Source organism: Euprymna scolopes, chromosome 16, assembly GCF_053919585.1.
Source record: "Euprymna scolopes isolate OS-2025 chromosome 16, ASM5391958v1, whole genome shotgun sequence".
In the NCBI taxonomy this organism is placed as follows: domain Eukaryota; kingdom Metazoa; phylum Mollusca; class Cephalopoda; order Sepiida; family Sepiolidae; genus Euprymna; species Euprymna scolopes.
Genome location: NC_136497.1, coordinates 54,756,906 through 54,779,834, shown reverse-complemented (window position 1 = coordinate 54,779,834; position 22,929 = coordinate 54,756,906). Strand labels below are relative to the sequence as shown.

General features: G+C 33.0%; 1 protein-coding gene across 2 annotated transcripts in view; it reads right to left on the bottom strand.

Moving 5' to 3' along the window:
- Window positions 1-22,929, bottom strand: part of LOC145295965 (chitinase domain-containing protein 1-like) — a 156,149-nt gene that overhangs the window by 20,300 nt on the left and 112,920 nt on the right. For both annotated transcript variants that reach the window (XM_080141878.1, XM_080141879.1), the window contains exons 8-9: window positions 19,320-19,412; window positions 11,501-11,596 (exon numbers count right to left, since the gene is read on the bottom strand). In XM_080141878.1, the coding sequence (XP_079998004.1) occupies window positions 11,501-11,596; window positions 19,320-19,412 (189 nt within the window). The remainder of the gene's footprint in view (window positions 1-11,500; window positions 11,597-19,319; window positions 19,413-22,929) is intronic.

The following is a 22,929-nucleotide window of genomic DNA, read 5'->3' as shown; positions in this document are numbered from 1 at the left end:
TTCCTGCCAGGCTTTTATTATTTTTTGTTTCTAATATCGCCTTCGATTCCAAGTTTGGCCACAAACTGACACAAATGTTATGTTGTCAGTGCATATATAAAACATACATCGATGTATAAAACATCATTAAACTATTATAAACCTATGTATAAACCCACGTATAAAACAATTATAAACCCATATATAAAACAATTATAAACCCATGTATAAAACAATTATAAACCCATATATAAAACAGTATAAACTCATGGGCAGATATAAGCCATTATACACCCATGTATAAGCCATTGTACACCTATGAATAAAATATTATTAAACTATTATAAATCCATGTATAAAACATAGATCCATGTTGTCACTTGGAACCAGGTTTTTTCTTGTCTGTGAAATTATTCTACAAGGAGAGTAGAAAACGGATCTTTGGTTTAAATTCGGCAGCCTTGTAACTCTTGTTTCCCTTGTCCTTTAGTCCTTATATTCCATAAGCAATGTTTCTGATAAAGGGGGAAGAATTGCTGTTTAATGGGTCAGGATCTGTTCATCTCACACTTATCATTGGCTAGTTGGATAGTTTTTGAACTTGAAGTATTTTTTATTTTTGAGTTTTTAGCCTTGTTTGAAGCAATTTTTATTAAAAAAAAATACAATAAGTTGAATGCTGATATTTATTTATTTTTTTATAAGCGTTTATTATAAAGAAAAGAAAAGACACAGAAAAAAAAAAACGAGAAAGATGGGCCACTTGTGTACACACGAAAGAAAGAAACAGAGAAATAAATAGATGACTAGCTTACTATACATAAGTCCATTATGATATTGTACTCCCCTGGTATGTCTATTTTTCTAAAAAAAACATTGCTAGACAAGATACAAAAAATCTTTGTTTAGAAGTTATGTTGTTTGCCAACTTCTGTTCTGGGGTCACCTTGCATCCTTAAGGTGTCACTCAGACTTTCACAGTCAAACAAGTTTCGTTTTATAACACAAAAAAGTTTGCAAAACTCATCTTGCTGATTACACTATTTACCTTTTTTAAAATCTATTTTGAGATTTTTATATTTGCTGATTTTACATTCATGGTTTTGTTTTATTTGCCTTCCATATTGCATTCTGAATTCTACCAGGATGATCTTAGCGTTTGCCTTTGATAATAAAACATCTCATCAGTATCCCTTATTAGAGACTATTTTCAGGTAATTGTCACCTTAGGATGTTCACAGATATTTTCCAATTGCTACCTCCTTCAAGTGTATCTTGCATTAATAAGAGCTTTCCAACAGGAATTGAGAACATCTTCAAATGTTTGCAATTTGTCCTTGCTTTTTTTTTGGGGGGGGATAAGTCTGTATTCTAAGATCGAAACCAATCATACGTGCATATGTAAAAAAAACTGAGCCCGAGTAGAGTCATCTGCCAAAAATTGTTCTAAACAATAGCCATTTGTAATGCCACTCTGTAGTTTATCCATTGGCCATGTTTTATTTTTGTCTTATACTAATGAGTTACTACCTATTAAGGCAAAAAATTCACTTGAGGATAAAGACTAATGACTTTATTAGGCATTCTATGGACTTAGAACAAACTTAGACGATGTAAAATCATTTCTCCAAGCAAATTCCCCAGATATCTTAGTGCTAAGCGAAACTAACTTGCACTCCTCCATCCCCTCTAACCACTTTAACATGTCTGATTATCTTCCACTTTGTCATAAGGATTACGACAGACACATGATACGTTGGATCTCAAGGATGCTACTCAATGTGCTAGGGCATTAGAATAAGCCCATTTTCATGCGGAGTCATACGTCTTTCAAACTGGATCTGCTACCGTTACTCCAACTTATAATAATTCTACCAATGCTGTCACTAAAAACGTACTTTCTGACGCCACTGATTCTCATATGGAGTGTGATGCTGTACTGTCTACTGCCCTTCTTACTCATGGCAGATGCTACAATTGTGGGGGGAAACGTCACTTTAAGGATGATTATCACCAGTGTGCTGCTTGTGATAAAATATGCCAGAATTATGGAAAACTTGGTCATTTTGCCAAAGTTTGCCGTTCTATAAAACCGACACCTTCACATTCTACTTCGTCTGTTAGAGCAGTCCATGCTAACGATGGTGATAATTCTCCTGTTACTAAAATGGTAAAATTAAAAGGTAAACCACTTACCGCTCTTATAGACACAGGCAGCTCCGATAATTTTATTAGTGCTAGTCTCATTAAACCCTTGAACCTGTCTACTCGGAAATAGGACTCTGTAATTTTTATGGTATCATCTGCCCTTTTCCTTTAAACTATCTGAATATTGCACTGAGAATATTACATACAACGGTTTCAAGTATAAAGACATTAATTTTATGATATTCTCTAATTTGTGCATGGATATTATACTCGGAATACACTTTTTAAAAAGGTGCCGGAGTATTACTATTTCTTTTAAGTGGTCACAGGATTGTCTAAAAATCTGTGCTTATACTAAAATCAATTGTGCTCCCATTAAATTATTCAGAAATTTGATTCCTAATTGCAAACCTATTGCTACTAAGTCCTGCTATTACTGTGCTGAGGATGTTCAGTTCATTGAAGAAGAAACTTTTAAATTACTTGAGAATGATATAATTGAACCAAGTTATTTTTCATGGCGTGCTCAAGTTGTAGTAACTTCTTCATCTAATAAAAAGAAGCGATTGGTAGTCGATTGGTGACAAAAAACGAGAAGGAGAGAGAATAAAATCTTCACCAAAAGAAACAAAGGAACAGGATACAAAGAGAGAGAGAGAGAGAGAGAGAGAGAGAGAGAGACTAGTTGTTGTTCTCTGTTCAACAAGTCCACACTTCTCCGCACCTTTGTCTTTCAACCTATAAATCCTTTATTTACTTGCATTTCGTTTCCATAGCATTTGACAATTCATGATATTATAAACAGAAAAGAGTTGAGCCAAAAGTTGGCTGGCACAATAGAAAAGAGGCTTGCCTTTTTTCTGTTGTTCTTGACCTTCGGGCTGGGATCAAAGTGTAGTATCTGTTCCGGCAGATACTGCAAGCTATGACTAGCTATGACTAGCTATGACTAGCAAAGACCAGATGTGGGGGCAACCCCACATGCCTGACCATTAACCAGCTCCCATTTCCCACCTCTCGGGAGCTGGTCCCCTTTTTCCCTTCCTCCTCCCCCTCTCTCTCCACATTAAAAAACGGCCTTGTGCCTAATTTGCTCAGTGGGGAAGCAAATAAACACCATCTGTTCCGGCAGATACTGAAAGCTATGACTAGCTATGACTAGCAAAGACCAGATGTGGGGGAAACCCCACATGCCTGACCTTTAACCAGCTCCCATTTCCCACCTCTCGGGAGCTGGTCCCCTTTTTCCCTTCCCCCTCCCTTCACTCCTCACATTAAAAATTGGCCTTGTGCCTAATTTGCTCGGTGGGGGAGCAAATAAATACCATCTGTTCCGGCAGATACTGCAAGCAAAGACCATTGGTCAATGTTAGGGCAACCCTTCATACCAATTGTCACTATCCAGCTCCCCTACTCCCCGGGGAGTTGGTCCCCATTTCCCCTTCACTCCTCGCATTAAAAATTGGCCTTGTGCCTAATTTGCTTGGTGGGGGAGTAAATAAATACCCTGTTGTTCTTGGCATTCGTGCCAAGATCAAAGTGTAGTATCTGTTCTGCAGATTCTGCACTTAAGATAATTTGTACCAGTCAATGGAGGGGAAACCCTCTATACTTGGAGAATTATTATTTTTGCTAACCAGAGTGCCCCCTTTTTGCCTACTTTTAGGGGAGCTGGTTTTTACCCCACATTACTCCACATTGTGCCTAATTTGCTTTGGTGGGGAAGGAAATAAATACAGTAAACGATCCTTGGCCTTCGGGTCAAGATCAAAGTGTAGTATCTGTTCTTCAGATGCTGCACTTCAATTTCTTGTTCTATGTCAGTGGAGGAGAAATCCTTCACGACTGAGACAATTTTTATTTTTGTTCCTTTTCTCCACATTAAAAAATGACCCTGGTGTCTAACTCTGTCCCGTGGGGAGACTTGTAAATAGGGACATAATTTTCTTGATTACTTGCCTTCCCCTGGGGGGAAGTAACGTGCAAAGTAACTTGTTGGGGAATAAAGCTCCAAAGAAAGGCGTAACTATCTTTGTTACAGTACAACGTTCTTTTTTTTTAATTGAAGGCGATCAATTTTCAATGACTATTCTGCAGTTAATTAAATGATCATGAAAGAAATATTTCAGATGAAAACTTTAAATGAAATTTCCTAAAACTTTGTTAAGTGAATTTTCCCAGCTGTGCTATTAAAAAAGTGCTCAGCTGAAGTAGCTCCAGTTCTCTCCAAACTCTACAACAAATGCCTTAATGAATCATACTTTCCGGGCTGTTGGAAAACTGCTTCTGTGGTACCAGTATTCAAGAATTCTGGCAAAAAAACTGACCCATCAAATATCGCCCCATTAGCCTCCTCCCACTTTTCGCCAAAATATTTGAGACCATAATTAACCATGCTCTAGTCCGGCACCTTACAGATGCTAAACTTCTGACTGACAAATAATATGGATTTAGACAAGCCCGTTCCACAGCTGACATCCTCACTGTAATCTCTGAATGTATATACCATTCACTGGACAAAGCGGGGGAGGGCAGAGCAGTAGCTCTAGATATATCTAAGCTTTTGACAGAGTATGGCACAAGGGTCTCCTCAGGAAAATTAAATCATACGGTATCACTGGTAGAATACATAACATAATTAAATCCTTCTTAGATAAGAGAAAAATCCAGGTTGTCCTCGACGGTCGTACATCTAAACAGTGTGATATAAATGCAGGAGTGCCTCAGGGGTCTATCCTTGGACCTCTATTGTTCCTAATATTCATTAATGACCTCCCAGACAAAACTGCCTCTGAGATGGGTATATATGCTGATGACACTACACTCTATAACAGGCATGGCAGGAAAACAAATGAACACATATCTAAAGAAATGGCAAAAACACTAGAGGATGACCTCCAATCTGTAGTGGAATGGGGACAAAAATGGATGGTCACATTCAATGCTGCCAAGACTAAACTGGTTTCCTTCAATAATTACAAGAAACCTTCTCTGCCACCAATAGCAATGGCCAGTGACTCTCTGTCTGAGAGTACATCTTTCAAACTGCTTGGCCTAACGTTCACAGGAAACATGAGTTGGAACAATTATATTGAAAAAATTGCCAGGGCCGCTGCGAAAAAGGTAGGCTCTCTCTACTGTGCTAGAAAACTACTGACACCTGAAAGTATCTTATACCTCTATAAGGCCACCATTCGCCCATGTATGGAGTATTGTTGCCACATTTGGGCTGGTGCATCTGCTGCTAGTCTCTCGCTCCTAGACAAAGTTCAAAAGAGAGTCGCCAATCTGATAGGCCCTGAACTGGCATCTAAGCTTCAGCCTCTGTCCCATCGACGAAACATTGCATCCGTCTGCCTGTTCTACAAGTATTTTAATGGTGAATGCTCTGACGAACTGCAGATACTTGTGCCCCCACAACGTAGACACCCTCGACAAACCCGACAGGCAGCTAAATCCTACCCCCACACAGAGATCCCTAGATGTAAAAGATTTTTCTACTCCAGTAGTTTCTTCCCCAGAACCGCTAGACTCTGGAATTCCATTCCAGGTTCCTGCTTCCCTAACTGTATTGACATGCAGAAGTTCAAGTGTAACTTGAACCGACATTTTGCTGCCCAAATCCCAACATAGTGCCCCAGTAGTTGCTGCCCCTGATAGTAGCCCCCTACACCAAAGTGGCAATGTGCCTTGTTTGGGGTGAAAATGTAATTAAAAAAAAATTAATTAAAAAAAAAAATGAATACTTTTAAATTTCTGTTTCAAAATTTGCAAATATTATTAAGAATTCAGTACTTTATTATTGCTACTACCTTTCCAAGTCCGAAAAAGTAGATTACATCTGCTAGTACTTATTCAGTTATCTAGGTTTGCAGAGGAAACGTTAGTACATAAATAGGAAATAAAGCCTGAATGATTTATGTGTCGTTTTTATGAATGTTTAATCTTTATGATATACACAAAGAAATTTATGTGTTACTTTTATTAACCTTTAGTGTTTATTATCTACACCAGGAAATTTTTTATGACAAGGATAGATGGTATAAGCAGAGGTTTTCTTTTATGGGTTTAAGCAGCCTGATTAAATCTTACTTTTTTTTATTTGGAGATCAAGGTCCAGAGGCCACTTGAGAATAAGTGTTAATGAGTGCTCGGTAGACTGTGAGACAACACTGTAATGATTGTTAACGGTTGGTTCGATTATTTTAGAGGATGGCTCAACAAGAACTTATTTATAATACACTTGAAAAACGATCATGTTATAATCAACTAGAAAGCAGCCCCAATGTATTGTGTTCCACAGATGGACAGTTCTAGAAAAAAAAAACTGCTAATGGCATCATGAAAGGGACAATGGCATATCCATGATTAACAGATTTGGCATCATCCGGTATTAGGGTGCCAAACTAATTACAGAGAAGGAGTCAACATCAAGATCCATCATCCACTGGTCATTTCAGCCTCTATGTGTGGCAAGAAATAGGTGTCCAGCATAAAAATGCAAATCAATTAAGTGAAAATGGCAATGTGCTTTTCTGCCATTCTTTTGTGTGTTGTTTTGGGCCAAACCTTTGCTGATATTTTATGCAAATGCTGAAACTTGCAGTTATCGATGCTGAAGTTAAAAACCTGCAATCTTGCAGATTAACAACTGGTTGTGACCAACATACCAAACAAAACCAAGTCATGACCTTTGTAAGCTCTATGTAAAAGTCCGACTCACTCAACAACAACAGCAGACGTCATGATTGGCCATACAATCTGCATAATATACTTCTTTTGTGTATAGCATAAATAAAATTGAATTAATTGAATGAATGACACATTTCTTTTGTTGGCAATTACTTATGTATAACAGGTATTTATTTAAAAAGAAAAGAAATGTAAATAAAAGCAGTCGAGTGGAGTGTATCTCTTGTTTACATATATGAATTGGGAGATTGAATAAAATATTACTTTAAAACAAATACTACGATGCTAATGTTTTCCTTTTAAGGAATTTTTACATACACACATACATATATATATATATATATTTGGTAAAACTGGTGATTAGTAAAAACCTGAAGAGAGTGCTATTGCAGAGCAAATATGCGTTTTATTTATTTATTTATTTTTACTGTTTTATCTGTTTGGTTACATATGTTTTGAATGTTGGACCATGTTTACGATCCAGCAGCCTCGTCAGGTCTGATGTATGTTTCGGATTTTGGACCATGTTTACGGTCCAGCAGCCTCATCAGGTCTGATGAGGTTTCTGGATCGTAAACATGATCCAACATCTGAAACATATGTAACCAAACAGATAAAACGATAAAAAAAATACAACATATATATATATATATATATATATATATATATATATATATATATATATATATATATAACATTGTCAGGGAATCAACATGTGGCTTCAGTCGCAAAGTAGACAGAAAAAAGAAAAGAACTTGCTTTTTTTTGTAACAACAATAATTTCCTCATTGTTACGGCTGTGACGTCTCCCATGTGATCGTCTTCTCGAACATCATTCATTCATCTAACGTGATCTCAAACGTTCTGCACGTCTCTCTCTGATCTTCTTTTTTTTATAGTCTTTTTTCATGTGATGTCATTTTGCATGCATTTGCACATAGCCATCAACATTATGTTATGCACTAATTGTATCTACCCAGCATTGCCTGGGATTTTTTTTTTTTGATTTTGTTTTAAATTACATCATTTTATTTAAATAGTATTTTGAAAGTTAAATTTAATTATTATAATATAGTTTTGTTATTAATTATTAATCTAACTAATTTTTTATAAAACTATAACTAACTTTGTGACAATAATGCTTTAATCTCTATTACAAAATGATTGGATGTAAATAGTTTTCAATACTTTCAATTTTTTAATACATGAGGATTTTTTAAGAATTTAAAAGTAAAAAACTGACTATCTGACAGGTCAAGTGCTTCCAAATGTTTTTTAAATTTTGAAAAATCACAAAGTAATACATTCTTTTTATTTTTTTTTTTCAACTAAATATTTTCAACAAAATATTAAAATAGCTGACTTGACTGCAAAGGAATAAATGCTCATAAGTACATATTAGTTTTTGCATTTCATAATTAATTGTTTTCTTTACTTTTATTAACACTAAATAACTGCAATTAGGGGTCAGATGTATAAGGGGCATCCTAAGTGGGGAGCTAAGTAATGAGAAATTTATTAACATTACATTTAAATGTGTGCATGTTGGAATCAGGGATCAAGGAGGGAATTCCAAAAGCAAACAATCCTTTGAAAGAAGCTATTAAAGTAGGTTATTCAGCATCTGGGGGACCTCTAAAGTGAAGTGGATGGATTTTGCTGCTACTCAGTTTTGTTGGGGATATTTCTCGAACAGGGGTACAAGTGCAGCAAGTTCATCAGAGCACATTTCATAGAATTACTTGTAAAACAAACATAGGAATGTAACATTGTGGCGATGGGACAGGGGCTGGAGCTTTGCAAATAGTAATAAGTGGGAGACTCATAAGAAACTTTTTCAATCACTGATTGCGATGGCTTTTAGTATCTTTGAGAGCCTGACGTTTAACCCTCTCGATCCAACATTCACAGGCAACATGGATTAGGATAAATACATAACAGATATTGACAAGTCTTCTGCAAAGATGGTGGGGTCCTTCTACCAGGCTGGAAAATTTCTCACAGACGCCAGTATCTTATATCTCTAAAAAGCTACCATTCACCCATGCATGGAGTACCGTCGCCATATTTGGACAACTGTAACAACCACTAGTCTCTCTCTTTTGGACAGGGTGCACAAAAAAAAAGGAGGCATATATATTGCTTTGCAGGCATATATTTTGCTGCATTTTTGATCAGGAAGCCAGTATCTTCAGTAGCACTAGACATTCTAACAGATATTGCCAATCCATGCTAAAGTGGACCTGGGAGCAATGATAACTAAAGAGCAACTTTACATCCCTCACAGTTCTCAAATGGAGCCTCACCATTGGATGTCTTTTAAGGTAATACGAGGACCAGTTATTGCCTTGGATATGTGTGTTCGAGTTGCCCACATAAATAGAATAGAGCAGGGTTGCACACACATTTGCAGCATAAGAGCTACTTATGACATGACTAAGTCTAAATGATGCACCAAAAATGCAAAACATTATTTATAAATCTATTGTAAATTATTTTTATATGTACAGTATATGCAGGTGTACCTTGCATTACTGCATCAACATATATTGCATAGTGCAACGCTGTATATTTTTGTCATTAATTTACACTAATGACTTGCATTAGATGGAATCAGTCAGGGATGCATAGTGCAGAGAGTAGCTGTTAACAGCCATCTTAAAGCTGATCTCCAGGTGCTCATCAGTCATGGTGGAGCTGCATTTAGATTTAATGATCTTTATGTGGGGAAATGTTGACTCGAATAAATAATGCAGTCAACAGAATAGCACATTTCCTGATGTTGGGGATACTTGTTCTGTGAGAAAGTTCCAGAATAGTCCACGAGCTTTCCATCAGCTGAATGTTGGCCTATAGTGTTAGAATCTCATTCCTCACTCCAGAAGAGTTTAAGAGAAACAGTGTTGCACTTTTTGATGTGAGTGAAACAACCTCAGCATCTTCCTGAAAAAGGTAGCACATGAAAATAGTGATTGGCTTAAGTAATGCAAAGTCTTGAAAATGTGGAAATCTAACAGACAATTGCCAATTTTCTTTATGTAGTGTGCATTGTCAAGCTGCACAGATGACTGCTCTTGTGTCTCCAGTTCTGCTGCAAGGTTCTGGAAGTTTGCCAGTTCCAACATTTTTTTTTTCTCAATACCATGCCACTTACCCACAATATCTTTACCATCAACGTTCTGTGCACCCCTAGAATAGAGCATGATGTCCTTAGCCAATATACAGATCTTAGTTGCTCTCGCCAAATCAAGACAAATAATAGCATAAAAGTCGAGTAGAGATGAGAAACATACACATACACATAGATTAGAAGTGATTACCAATTTTATTATTATAGAGATTTTTCAGGGTGCAGCATACCAAAAAGTGTTTGCTTTCCTTAACACAATCTACATTCATATTCTTAATAGTCTATACACACACACACAGATCAATGTAAAGGCACCATCATAATTATATTCAGTTTAATACCCATTTTATATGCTGACATGTGTTGGATGGCTTTAAAAAATTGACTTCCAAACTAACCTATCTTTGACCAAATTCTTTATTTATCTATTTTTTCTCTTACTCCCATGATTTCCTTGGCCTTCCCCTGTACACTGAACCTGCTACCTCAACTGTTCTACATCTACTGAGTCAAGAACTCTCATCCATTCTTTCAATATGACCATACCATCAAAGTCTCCTGTTCTGCACACATCTCCCTATACTGTCCAGATTTAATCTTCCTCTGAGGGCATCAGATCTAAGCCTGTCGTTATGACTCACATTACACATCATCCAAATATTAGATTTAAAGTCGTACCTGTTCACATTCTCCTATCATTGTCCAGTCAGATGACTTGTTCACACTGACTTGAGGATCGATGAATTAAATAATATTAAATAATAATTAATAAATAACATTAAATAATAATTAAATAATTAAATAGTAATATAAATTTAATATATAACAATATTATTATCAAATATACATATATGCTCCCTCTGGTTCTAGGGGAGATGATACCATGATGAACCAACAGATCCTACACTACACCCTGCTACCAATTACTGAGAGGACGGTATCACAATAACAGAACAAGTACTATGCTATCCCCCACAAAGGAAGAGGTAATGCCTGAGAAGATGGTATCACAACTAAAGAACAAACACTACACTATCACCCTCCTTCACCACCAAGAAGGAAGCAATGTTTCCAAGATTGGTCTCATGATGAACAAAAATGTAATATACTACCTTCCTCACTTTGAAGGAAATAATACCTGGGAGGATTGTTTTATGACAACAGTACAGATACTACACTATTCTCTCCTCTAATTTGAGCATTTAAAGTATATTGGTCTGAAATAGAAATCCAATTGAGCATTACAAGGTATTAGTTTCAGCTTCAGACAAACAGACGTGTTGCATCATGGTGTATATAAATTCATAACATCTGCCTCTTTTATTGTATATATTACATATATGTATTGTTACCCAAGCTGTGTTGTCTAGTATTGTGTTTACAGTCCTTACAATGTATGTACAAAAATATTAGAGTTTTAGCTTCAGGCAAACAGGCATCAAATCTCCATTAGTATTCATACATATTAACAGTAATCTCTTTTTGTCTGTAAAACCAAATCAAAACTTTGAAAATCAATATTGATGATATGCAAAGTAAACAAAAACTTACCTGGATGGACTTGAATAGTCATATGTCATTAAACTGAATCGATCAATATGAGGTGAGAGAGCGTTAAAATCTGCTTTGTTGAACATCCCATCAGCCCTGAAATAAGAAAACACAAAAACATTCTGTCAGCCCTAAAGCTTAAAGCCGAAATACAAAAGATTGAAGATGCTCCACTGAGCTCCAATAATCTCTAGTCCCTCCTTATCTTCCTACCACACTGTATGAAAAAAAAAACGTCCTTACTTCCCTCAATGTGCCTAGCATTAGGTGGTATTTCCATGGACAGAGCTTCTTTGTGAGAGTGTCTTGTCTGTGGAGCATGGTGCTGCAGGACTGCTTACCTGCTGATTACAATATGATCAGCTTCACTTGTCATAAACTGATCAAACTACATTGATTCCATTAATTATTTTTAATACTCCCATAATATTCTTCATCTGTCAGCTGACAATCATTCTCTCTCATAAAAAAAAGAAAAAAAGAATGATAGTGTTTGTCAAAAATCTTCTTGTTAATTCCTGAAGTGGAAGATATGCAGCTACCAGATGTATGACTCACCAAGTGAACTAATTTGCAGCTGAGAAAGATCTATGAACATGCATGTGTGCATTTGCTGCCATAGCCATGATCGTTGCACCCGTTATGTTTGGTGCAAAGCTGCCATTCAACTTAGTTATGCAACAAAGAATTTGCATCCCAAGAAAAACCACAAGTCCAGTTTATAAATAACTAGCAGGGTTACCCAGTGTTGTCTGGGACAGAAGTGTAACACATTTCTATTAAAACTTCTATCTCTTTATCCACCTTTCTTTCTTTTATCTTCCTTTGGTTTCCCCTACTTCTCCCCACCCTATTCTTTTCTCGTTTTTATAGATTTCCTAAGGAATGAGTCAGCATAAGGGAAGCAACTCCTTGATAAAAAAAAAATCAGAATTACTTCCCTTTAGTTAGTACATAATCAGGCTAGAAAAACGGTCCTCCACTTCTGACAAAATCTACCCCAGTTCAGAGTTAAAGAATAGATATTTCCTCTGATTCTTATTCATGTAAGGCGATACCAATAAAAAAAAAAAACAATTTTGTGGCTCTTTGTTTTGTCATTTTTTACTTTTAGCCAGATGTATAAACATACAGACAAATACTCTTTATATAATAGATTAACAGATGTTTTGGGGGTACTCATTTTCTTAGGTTAAACAACAGATTTGCAAAAGGACATCTTTTATCCTGGCCAACATAGACAAAAATATAGAAAGGCCTATTGTATTTAAAATTATGTTTTGAACAAGATTACACACAAGCTTCTGGGTTTGACCTTTACTCCTGATCTGAAATGGAACACGTACATCAAGTCTGTTGCCAAGGTCGCTGGAAAGATGGTGGGATCCTTCTACCACTCCAGAAGATATCTCACTACTGATGCAATTCTCTATCTATATAAAAGCCAAGTACGTCCAAGGATGGAATACTGCTGCCATATCTGGGCAGGAGCTGCTAAAAACAGCCTATCCTGCCTTGACAGAGTACAAAATAGACTTCGTGGCTTGGTGGGGGATGCCCTTTTCTCTACCCTGCAACCTCTCTCCCACAGAAGAGACGTTGCGAGCCTATCCTTGTTTTATTGTTATTTCCATGGCAGGTGCTCGTCTGAACTCCAATCTCTGGTCCCCCCTCGCCAATCTTCCACGAAAAACACCCGTCTAGCCGAATCCACTGTGAAAAATTTCCCCCACTCTTTATCTGTGCCTAAATCAAAACGCGGATTCCATGAACAAAGCTTCTTTCTTAGAACTGCACGCCTGTGGAACTCTGTTCTGTCTGCCTGCTTCCCACCTGACTACAACTTGGATGTGTTCAAGTCCAACGGTAACAAATTCCTAATGAACCGCCCCCTTAAGTAAACACTTCATCAAATCTCCACACTAACATAATGTACTTGCAATAACCCTTATCCCTGAGTGGCTTCTGGGCCTTGATAAGTGGTGACCACTGTGTAAAAAAAAAAAAAAATCTCATTTTGACAAATATAAATTATAAGACAAGTTGACTCATCTTCGCCAGGCGAGGGGCTAACCAAAAACAAATATTAATACTTTACAAATGACTGCACACAGACATTTGATCACACTTAACCACTGCTGAACCCTTGTTTCAACAGTAGCAACAACAATAGCAATAACTGCAGGGAAACGGTTATTGGTGATAATACAAACAGAAAGAGTTGCCTTGAGCCGAAATTCAGATGAAAAAAACGAAGCAGATCCACCACTGAGAGACTCTACTACCTTATATTAGCAGTCGCAGGCATCGCCAAGTCATTTAAGCAAAGAAATTAGTATTACTATTGTATAGAGATGTAGATGTTATAAAATAGGAAACATTTAGAGAGAATGTTTTGATAACAAAGAGGAGGGTTAGAAAATAAAACAATTAGTTTGAGTCGTAATAGAATTTGAAATCATGGAAGGTAGGCTAGCTTAAATAAATAAATAAATAACAATAGCTTAAATAAATAAATAAATAACAATAGCTTAAATAAATAAATAACAATAGCTTAGATAAATAAATAAATAATAATAGCTTAAATAAATAAATAATAATAGCTTAAATAATAAATAATAATAGCTTAGATAAATAAATAAATAATAATAGCTTAAATAAATAAATAACAATAGCTTAGATAAATAAATAAATAACAATAGCTTAGATAAATAAATAAATAACAATAGCTTAAATAAATAAATAAATAATAATAGCTTAAATAAATAATAATAGCTTAAATAAATAATAAATAATAATAGCTAAGATAAATAAATACATAACAATAGCTTAGATAAATAAATAAATAATAATAGCTTAAATAAATAAATAACAATAGCTTAAATAAATAAATAAATAATAATAGCTTAAATAAATAATAAATACTAATAGCTTAGATAAATAAATAATAATAGCTTAGATAAATAAATAATAATAATTTAGATAAATAAATAAATAATAATAGCTTAAATAAATAAATAACAATAGCTTAGATAAATAAATAAATAATAATAGCTTAAATAAATAAATAAATAATAATAGCTTAAATAAATAAATAATAATAGCTTAGATAAATAAATAAATAACAATAGCTTAAATAAATAAATAACAATAGCTTAGATAAATAAATAAATAATAATAGCTTAAATAAATAAATAATAATAGCTTAGATAAATAAATAAATAATAATAGCTTAAATAAATAAATAACAATAGCTTAGATAAATAAATAAATAACAATAGCTTAGATAAATAAATAAATAACAATAGCTTAAATAAATAAATAAATAATAATAGCTTAAATAAATAATAATAGCTTAAATAAATAATAAATAATAATAGCTTAGATAAATAAATAATAATAATTTAGATAAATAAATAAATAACAAAAGCTTAAATAAATAAATAACAATAGCTTAGATAAATAAATAAATAATAATAGCTTAAATAAATAAATAATAATAGCTTAAATAATAAATAATAATAGCTTAGATAAATAAATAAATAATAATAGCTTAAATAAATAAATAACAATAGCTTAGATAAATAAATAAATAACAATAGCTTAGAGAAATAAAAAAATAACAATAGCTTAAATAAATAAATAAATAATAATAGCTTAAATAAATAATAATAGCTTAAATAAATAATAAATAATAATAGCTTAGATAAATAAATACATAACAATAGCTTAGATAAATAAATAAATAATAATAGCTTAAATAAATAAATAACAACAGCTTAAATAAATAAATAAATAATAATAGCTTAAATAAATAATAAATAATAATAGCTTAGATAAATAAATAAATAAATAATAATAGCTTAGATAAATAAATAATAATAATTAAGATAAATAAATAAATAATAATAGCTTAAATAAATAAATAACAATAGCTTAGATAAATAAATAAATAATAATAGCTTAAATAATAAATAATAATAGCTTAGATAAATAAATAAATAATAATAGCTTAAATAAATAAATAACAATAGCTTAGATAAATAAATAAATAACAATAGCTTAGATAAATAAATAAATAACAATAGCTTAAATAAATAAATAAATAATAATAGCTTAAATAAATAATAATAGCTTAAATAAATAATAAATAATAATAGCTTAGATAAATAAATAATAATAATTTAGATAAATAAATAAATAACAATAGCTTAAATAAATAAATAACAATAGCTTAGATAAATAAATAAATAATAATAGCTTAAATAAATAAATAATAATAGCTTAAATAATAAATAATAATAGCTTAGATAAATAAATAATAGCTTAAATAAATAAATAACAATAGCTTAGATAAATAAATAAATAACAATAGCTTAGAGAAATAAATAAATAACAATAGCTTAAATAAATAAATAAATAATAATAGCTTAAATAAATAATAATAGCTTAAATAAATAATAAATAATAATAGCTTAGATAAATAAATACATAACAATAGCTTAGATAAATAAATAAATAATAATAGCTTAAATAAATAAATAACAATAGCTTAAATAAATAAATAAATAATAATAGCTTAAATAAATAATGGATAATAATAGCTTAGATAAATAAATAAATAAATAATAATAGCTTAGATTAATAAATAATAATAATTTAGATAAATAAATAAATAATAATAGCTTAAATAAATAAATAAATAATAATAGCTTAGATAAATAATAATAATTTAGATAAATAAATAAATAAATAAATAATAATAACTTAGATAAATAAATAAATAATAATAGCTTAGATAAATAAATAATAATAATTTAGATAAATAAATAATAATAGCTTAAATAAATAATAAATAATAATAGCTTAAATAAATAATAAATAATAATAGCTTAGATAAATAAATAATAATAATTTAGATAAATAAAATAAATAAATAATAATAACTTAGATAAATAAATAAATAATAATAGCTTAGATAAATAAATAAATAAATAAATAATAATAGCTTAGATAAATAAATAAAACTTGATTTAGAATAAAAATAAGATTGACCTCTGACGTCAGAATGAGTTGAACAAACAAAGGGATAGTTTTTATATATACACGTAGGTCAGTAGAGTTAGAGAAAAAGTCAGAGAGAGGTCGAGTTTACTAGCAGACGGGGTGGAAGGAGGGATTCAGTCAGTGAGGTTCACAAGAAAACTGGCAGTGGACAATATAGCAAGATGTAGAGACCAAGGAAACGTGCAACTCGAAGCCAGGGAACATTCAAAGAATAAATACTATATAAAATATCATCTGGCAATGGTGCTCTGCAGAGGAAATCTGTTTGCAGCTTTACAGAAACCAAAACAGAAACAAGGTATGTCCCCCCAGAAAATACATTATCTGTCCCTTTGCTAAAAAGAACTGTCTTCGTACATTACTGCTCGCATTTGGTGAACTGTTTATTAAAAGCATATACACATACCTACACACAACATTCACTTGAATATTATACAGACTGACATATTATACACACTAGATGATCACAGAGACATCGTAGTATGTGTATATATATATATATATATATATATATATATATATACATACATTATATAGATGATCATACATATTGATGTACATACACTCAACATGTCAGAGACAATATAGACAATGATACAAACATACATGAATGCAGATGATGTGTATGATTGTGTAAATATAAATATATATACATTCGTTATATAGACCAATATGTAAAAACACTTGTAAAACAAATCCTTGTGTTATGTTGTATTACGATTCAAACTCTTTGATAAACACATTTTTTTTTAAATATTCCAATGGATCACATGTTTATGAGAGGGGTCTTGAGGTGAACATATTTTTTGTAATTCCCTGTAAATTCTGTAAATTATCCGCTTACATTCTGTAAATTATAAAAGACTATAATTTGCTAATCCCATATTGGTTTTAATCACAAATTGTTTGATTCTGTCACAGTAACAAGTAAGACGGACACACCCAGTGACCTTAGCTATAAGTACATCCAACCTTTTCACCAAAATTGGTTGTTAGACTGTCTTTGTTTTATCGTTATTTCCATGGCAAGTGCTCGTCCGAGCTCCAATCTCTGCTCCCCCCCTCGTCAATCTTTCACGAAAAACACCTGCTTAGTCAGTAATTTTCCCCACTCTTTATCTGTGCCTGAATCAAAACATAGATTCCATGAACAAAGCTTCTTTTTTAGAAGTGCATGACTGTGGAACTCTCTTTCGTTTGTCTGTTTCCCACCTGACTACAACTTGGATGTGTTCAAGTCCAACATAAACAAATTCCTGATGAATCGCCCCCTTAAGTAAGACACTTTATCAAATCTCCAATGCTAACGATTACTACGATACTATCCCATTGGTAACTGTACACACAATAACCCTTATCCTCGAGGGGCTTCCAGGCCTTGATAAGTGGTGACCTCCATGTAAAAAAAAAAAAAAAAGATATGCCTCCACAAGTCCACCTACACACTCACTCATATGACCAACAAACATACAAACTTTGCATGCTATCAGTTGCGAAACATCTACGGAGAAGATGGAGAAGATGAAGGAAAAAAGAAAAAACCCTGCATCCTTTTATGTAAAAGATTGGGCAAGAAGCATTGTGAAAAAAAAAAAATGGATTTTCAAATTAATGAAAATGCTGATGTGAACATTGTGAATGAGAAAATACTGGATTTGAATTATCGAAATTTACAAAAAATTGGTTTTACGTTTTTTCACTCCAAACAAGGCATATCACCACTTGGAATGTAAAAGGCTTGTCAATTACATATATTGCTTACACCCGTTTTTCCCTATGGTAGATTTCGATCTTTTTTATATTTTAATTTTAGATTTATGTGAATAAATATTTGTCTTTGAATTTCTAACTTGGTTGTTTTATATTATTATTGTTTGCTTTCCTTACTTTCGTGAATTGACAAACCCATCGCCTGTGTTATTTTTTTTTTGTTATTTAAATCAGAACCTAAAATACAGAAAAATCTTTATGGTGTATGTACCCGTCATTGAACGAGAATGTCATATTCTGAAAATCATATTAATTGATCAAGTAGTTTTGTTTTTTTTTAGCTAAGAAAATCATATAGTAAGAGGAAGTGAAATGTGTTTTGCTTCGCCATGTTTAATAAAGGAAGACAAGTCAATTTGAACTATGGGATCCAAATCAGCCTAGTAATGGCTACGATTTATTATTAAAATCAATAAAAATCATAAAAAATAATTTTCCGTATAAAAGAACTACTTTATTGATTTACTGATTTTCAGAATATGACATTTTCGTTCTGCGACATCAAAGGTTTTTATATTTTTGTTTGTTTTTTAATTGAACTCTGGACTTGCACTGTTTCTTCTCCTCGGTTCGCTTTATTTATGAAATCTTTCTATTTTCAACAAATATGAATGCATAAAACTTACTAGTTTCTTATGTCACAAATTAATAAATATAAAAGTTAGTGGTTTCTTACACCACAAATTCATAAATATAAAAGTTAGTGGTTTCTTATAACACAAATTCATAAATATAAAACTTAGTGGTTTCTTATGCCACAAATTCATAAATATTTATTTATCTAAGTGGTTTCTTATACCACAAATTCATAAATATAAAAGTTAGTGGTTTCTTATACCACAAATTCATAAATATAAAACTTAGTGGTTTCTTATGTCACAAATTCATAAATATAAAACTGCATTTGGATGACGTAAAAGAATGGCAAAAATAAAAGGTTAAACAAAAAAAAATTATTGGTAAAAAAAAAGTTGATAATTACCCAGATTCGGCTGAAGGTGGAATAACGAGTATGAAGAACCGCCCTTCTTCTCGAAACATCTGTCCCATGTGAGTCAAAAAATGGATCAAATCCCTAGTAAAAAGAAACCAAGGAATAAAAGTATAAAATGATTGATAACAATAAAAGATACAAAATGAACATCAAGTTATATTAAAAGTTTTGTCTGTTTCTTAATGTTGATTTTAACAATCTACTAGATAAAGGAGAGATATCTGTCAGTGTGAATGTATGTATGTTTGTGTGCTTGTATGTCTCGCTAAAACTTTTGAAATCAAAAGCGAATAGAATGATTCCAGTACTGTCTAAAAAGACAGGGACTCATATGTATAATATACAAAATTTATAAGAAAATATTAATTTTTTCTACCTTAATGATTGCAGAATCTGATGGGGGGGGGGGTCACATAAAATCGTCTCTTCTTAAATGATTTCAGCGTCTGCACATGTGACGCTCTTCACCTCTTGGATACGTGAAGTACATAAATTTGCAACGTGATGGTATGACCATCACCATGCCCGAATGGGTTAGCACGTTGTCTTAGACCTATTAGTTTTGGCGTTTGCACCCACCTTATGACAGATGTTTTTTATTTTTAAATTATTTTTGGAAATTTCAGTAAGCTTTTGCATTTAAACAGGGTTAAAAAAATTTTTTTAATGTATTTTTTCATTTTATTTACTTGGCTCAAAACAAATAATTAGGGGGAATTTTTTTTTTCTGACGGTTGATTTAGCTTAGGGTTAATTTAAAGATCCACTTATAATTAAATGCATGAATATTACGTAAATCAGAAATATATATTTTTTTTAAATCATAATCGCTTAAAACTCTTTTCTCTCACTCACATGCCTCTATTCCAAACTCATATCAGTAGGCTGACATCAGTGGATTTTTTTTCTTTCAAACTGATAAATTATTGTACAGTAAAAATAATTAAAACAAAAATCATTTAGCATGTGTAATGAAAAGCAACTTCATTTTTTTTTTTATATGGCCCAGGCAACACCGGATACCCCTACGAGTTAAAAATACAATAACTGCTGTATTTAACTCTCAATGTAGTTACCATTCTTTTTTATGATTGCTTTCTATCGGTCAAAAAGCTTTTTAATTCTATTAAATGGTTCATAAAATTCCTGAAGTTTTCAACTGAAGAGAAACTAATTTATTTTCAGCTTCTCATGAAGTAAGTCTTAATCCACTTGAATAATTTTAAAAACTAAAGAGTAAAGTCTAATATTATCATGTTGCATTGGTTCACTAAACCTCACGTTGCATAAGAGTGTGTCAACATGCCATATGTTATCATAATATAGTAGTAGGATACTAAACTTCACATTACATAAGAGGCAAAAAAATCTTCTAGAAAAATATTTCTGGGAAATGATGCATCATTAACCATATTCTTCACAATTCACACCTATAGATTACCATCTCTAAAAAGTTTAAAATAATAGTTTTCTTAATCGCTGACACTACAGATTTGGGTCCTTCTGCATGTTTTAAAGATTGATGTGCTTCATACATCATATGTATTTTCTTCTTTGCATTGAATTATTTGCCGCATTAACAAGTATGCTAGTTTTAATCTCTGTTTGCAATGTAAAAGTTTGGTCAAGAGTTTTAACAACTTTTGCCTTCAATACAGTACTCACTATCTCTATTCTGTGGCATTCTCATTTGCTTCCAAAATATTTTTTCTGGTTTGTCCATGCTAGGAATCAGTAACATTTCTTGATCTATGCTAGAGGTTGCTAACATTTCTTGGTCTATGCTAAGACCAGTCACATTTCTTGGTCTATGCTAGATTCTGTCATCTGTCTTTATCCATGCTAAGATCGATTGCATCGCTTGGTCTGTGCTAAGATTGGTCACTTTTCTTGGTCTATGCTAGATTCTGTCATCTATCTGTCTATGCTAAAACTGGTTACATTTCTTGGTCCATGCTAAGACCGGTTACATTTCTTGGTCTATGCTAACATCCGTTACATTTCTTGGTCCATGCTAACATCCGTCACATTTCCTGGTCCATGCTAAGATCGGTCACATTTCTTGGTCCATGCTAACATCCATCACATTTCTTGGTCCATGCTAACATCCGTCACATTTCTTGGTCCATGCTAACATCCGTCACATTTCTTGGTCCATGCTAACATCCGTCACATTTCTTGGTCCATGCTAACATCCGTCACATTTCTTGGTCCATGCTAACATCCGTCACATTTCTTGGTCCATGCTAAGATCAGTCACATTTCTTGGTCCATGCTAAGATCAGTCACATTTCTTGGTCCATGCTAAGATCAGTCACATTTCTTGGTCCATGCTAAGATCAGTCACATTTCTTGGTCCATGCTAACATCCGTCACATTTCTTGGTCCATGCTAACATCCGTCACATTTCTTGGTCCATGCTAACATCCGCCACATTTCTTGGTCCATGCTAACATCCGTCACATTTCTTGGTCCATTCTAACATCCGTCACATTTCTTGGTCCATGCTAATATCGGTCACATTTCTTGGTCCACGCTAAGATCGGTCACATTTCTTGGCCCATGCTAAGATCAGTCACATTTCTTGGTCCATGCTGAGATCGGTCAAATTTCTTGGTGCATGCTGAGATCAACCCCATTTCTTGGTCCATGCTAAGAACAGTCACATTTTTTGGCCCATACTAAGATTGGTCACATTTCTTGGTCCATACTAGGTTCTGTAATCTATCTGTCTAAGCTAAACTGGTTACATTTTTTGGTCTATGCTAAGATCGGTCACATTTCTTGGTCCATGCTAAGATCAGCCCTATTTCTTCATCCATGCTAACATCCGTCATATTTCTTGGTCCATGCTAACATCCGTCACATTTCTTGGTCTATGCTAACATCTGTCACATTTCTTGGTCCATGCTAATCTCCGTCACATTTCTTGGTCCATGCTAACATCGGTCACATTTCTTGGTCCATGCTAACATCGGTCACATTTCTTGGTCCATGCTAAGATCGGTCACATTTCTTGGTCCATGCTAAGATCGGTCACATTTCTTGGTCTATGATAACATCAGTCACATTTCTTGATCCATGCTAACATCAGCCCTATTTCTTGGTCCATGCTAACACCGGTCATATTTCTTGGTCGATGTTAACATCAGTCAAATTTCTTGGTCCATGCTAACATCGGTCACATTTCTTGATCTATGCTAGATTCTGTCATCTATCTGTCTATGCTAAAACTGGTTACATTTCTTGGACTATGCTAAGATCGGTCACATTTCTTGGTCCATACTAAGATTGGTCACATTTCTTGGTCTATGATAAGATTGGTCACATTTCTTGATCTATACTAAAATCGATCACATTTCTTGGTCTATGCTAGATTTTGTCATTTGTCTTTGTTAAGAGCACTCCTATTCTTTTGTCTATGTTGGGAGCAATCACATTTCTGCTATTTTGTTCAGTAGTTACTTTTTCTTAAGTTCTATTGCCATAAGGTGTTGTGTATTACCATAAACTACATTTGTGATGAGGCTCTAATTTGGAAGCTTGTTTGTCATTATTCTTAGGGCCATTCTCATGAAAAGTAATAGTATCCATTAAG